Source organism: Poecilia formosa, unplaced genomic scaffold (genome assembly GCF_000485575.1).
Source record: "Poecilia formosa unplaced genomic scaffold, Poecilia_formosa-5.1.2 Scaffold455, whole genome shotgun sequence".
In the NCBI taxonomy this organism is placed as follows: Eukaryota; Metazoa; Chordata; class Actinopteri; order Cyprinodontiformes; family Poeciliidae; genus Poecilia; species Poecilia formosa.
In genome coordinates this window covers 169,717-172,196 of record NW_006800394.1, presented here as the reverse complement: position 1 = coordinate 172,196, position 2,480 = coordinate 169,717, and the positions used below count along the sequence as shown (strand labels likewise).

The window sequence follows — 2,480 nt, the reverse complement described above, 5'->3', positions numbered from 1 at the left end:
ATTGATTGATTGATTGATTGATTGATTGATAAAAAATGAGAAAATAAATGAACCATCATCTGATCCTGGAAAAGAAAAACTTTGACCAGAAAGAAGCTGAAAAAGTTTAAAGTTCACAGTTATAAAAACTGGACAATAATTTAACATGTTAAATATTATCAGTAAAAATATTATCACTAATATTACAGTGAACTCTTAATAACAATATAATAACAACAATAAAGTATTTTCTCCACCACCAAAATTAAAAGCCAGATTTCTGTCAACATTTTTCAGGCTTTTGTAACAAACATGAATTGATTTAAACCTTTCAGACGCGTCAGTCAGCAGCAGCTCCAGCGCCTTGTTCCTGAAGTGAACCGGGCTGCGGTTCTGGTCTGCAGGAATCACTGAAACGTGATTAAACCTGAGGGTCCGGTTCAGGATGAAACCGGGAGGAGAAGTCTGGATCAGCGCCGCCTGCTGTGGGTTCAGCTGCTGCTGACAGGCTCCTCCCACCTGGACAGTCACTGACCGGCTCCCGGTTCTCACTCAGAGAAAACCTCAGAGGTAACGGGTTTGAATAAGTGAAGAGCAAAAGGCGAATCCAGTTCACGTTTACAGCTGCACACTTCAACTGATCAAATTACCAGACGATACAATAAAAAGTCTGGCATCCATTTACAGTCATCCCCCTTTATTCCTATGCACCTAAATAAAATCCAGACAAGCAGCCGGTTCTCTACCAGAAACATAAAACACCAAACATCTGATCCAACAACCAACAGAATCAGAGGAGAACCGGTTCACCGCAATGCATGATGGGAAACTAACGCAGCCAGTAAAACGGAGAGGATCCAGACTGAAACCAGGCTGCTGGTTCGACTCCCAGCAGGACGACAACCCTAAACAGCCTCAGTGCAAACCTACGCATCTGAAATGGCCTAGTCAAAGTCCAGACTATATTAAAACAAAATCAGTTTTTATTGCTTCAGATTTGCGCATCTAAATTTGAATCTTTAGATTTGCATTGAATACACATGCACGCCACACTTTTCAGATTTTAATCAGGTTTTCTGTGCTTCAGTAAAACATTCAGTACTTCCTGTTGGTCACATGAAATCAGGATGCTGAGGTTTGTTAGTGGATATGAACCGGATCATCTTACCTGTGAACGTTCATCTCCTGCGGCGGCTTCGTGGCTTTATCATAAGCAACTTTAGCAAAAATCCCAATGGCGATGATGAGCGCGATGACCCCGCAGGTGATGTAGACCGTGGTGTTGGTCTGGTCCAGCTCCGGGTCGTAGATGTCCCCGGCGGGGGTCGGGGTGGGGGACGGGACCTTGACCCACTCCGGGGTGTTGTAGTTGTTGCAGGACTTCTGCTCCAGCCGCTTGCCGCGGTCCGCGCAGCAGAAGCGCAGGAAGCAGCTGCCGCAGCAGAAGCGGTGGTCGGTGTTGTTGCAGGAGAACTCCTTGTCGTACTGGCCGCTCACGTCGTAGTAACCCCAGCAGGTGTCGTGGGAACCCGCGGACGGAGCCTGCAGCTGGGTGACTTTCCGCGGGGCGGCGGCGGGCAGCGCGGTGCTGTTGGCGGTCACCTCCTTCGCCTTCGGGTTCCTCCTCGGCGGGCTCTTGCTCCTCTTGCTGGCGGTGGCGGCGGCGCACAGGACATTCAGCGGGTCCAGGGAAATGAAAAGCAGCAGGAGGTGCTTCATCCCCATCGTTTGAGGACGCGCTGGTGTCGGCTCGCTGACCTCCGCTCTGCTGCCTCTCTGGATGTCCACCTCTTACCGAGTGGAGCCTCCGGCGCTCTGCTTCACCTCGGCTTCTCTCGTCTGTGCCAGGCTCACACCCGCGGACCCTGAGTGGCTGATGGTTCCCTCATTAGACATTTTCTGACTCTTTGGGGATCCAACACACGGGCCGTTTCAGGAAGACGTTGAATTATGAAAAGTTTCTTTTCGGAAAGTCTCTGCGTAAAGAGCCGAACTGAGCCGATGTCCTCTGAGAAACCTGCGTTTGTTCCGCAGATTCTCTGGATCTCTCTGTGGAGAGGTGAGAGGCTGTCAGTTAGTCTGATCTGAGCCCGTTAAAGACACAGTGAGCGCAGAAAGTCCTTCAGCACCACGGAGAGCGATGGATCAGATGAAACGTTTGGATTTCTTTAACATCTAAACTAATTTATCTGTTTAACTCCTGATTAAATCTGCGCTTTTATTAATTCAGTTCTCACTTCCTCTGAAAACCTGAACCCCAACTTTAACGCTCCTCTAATAAAAGACTAAGCAAATGAAGACGGATAAGCAGCAGAACAGAAGAAGACTTACAAGCCTCGGAGGTTCCGGAAGCGCCGCGCCGCCTCAGCTACTGAATCAAAGCTCCTCCGCAAGACAAGAGCCAAGACCTCTCCTCCGCTCCGGCCCGCCTCCTCTCTCTGCGGACGGCCCTCCGCCCGCGTCACCAGCTCAGGTACCCCCGTTAATTACCCCCCGCCCCC

At 49.8% G+C, this 2,480-nt stretch overlaps 1 protein-coding gene and 1 long non-coding RNA gene across 8 annotated transcripts in view; one reads left to right on the top strand and one right to left on the bottom strand.

The window, feature by feature from the left end:
* Positions 1-2,422, bottom strand: part of shisa6 (shisa family member 6) — a 65,724-nt gene extending 63,302 nt beyond the window's left edge. For 6 of the 7 annotated variants that reach the window (XM_016663907.1, XM_016663909.1, XM_016663910.1 and 3 more), the window contains exon 1: positions 1,148-2,422. In XM_016663907.1, coding sequence (XP_016519393.1) covers positions 1,148-1,704 — 557 coding nt within the window. In that variant the 5' untranslated portion in view covers positions 1,705-2,422. The remainder of the gene's footprint in view (positions 1-1,147) is intronic. The other variant, XM_016663906.1, reaches the window with a different exon arrangement.
* LOC107833796 (uncharacterized) overlaps positions 2,364-2,480 on the top strand; it is a 7,571-nt gene continuing 7,454 nt past the window's right edge. Inside the window, exon 1 of the long non-coding RNA XR_001659560.1 lies at positions 2,364-2,452. This is a non-coding gene — a long non-coding RNA (uncharacterized LOC107833796). The remainder of the gene's footprint in view (positions 2,453-2,480) is intronic.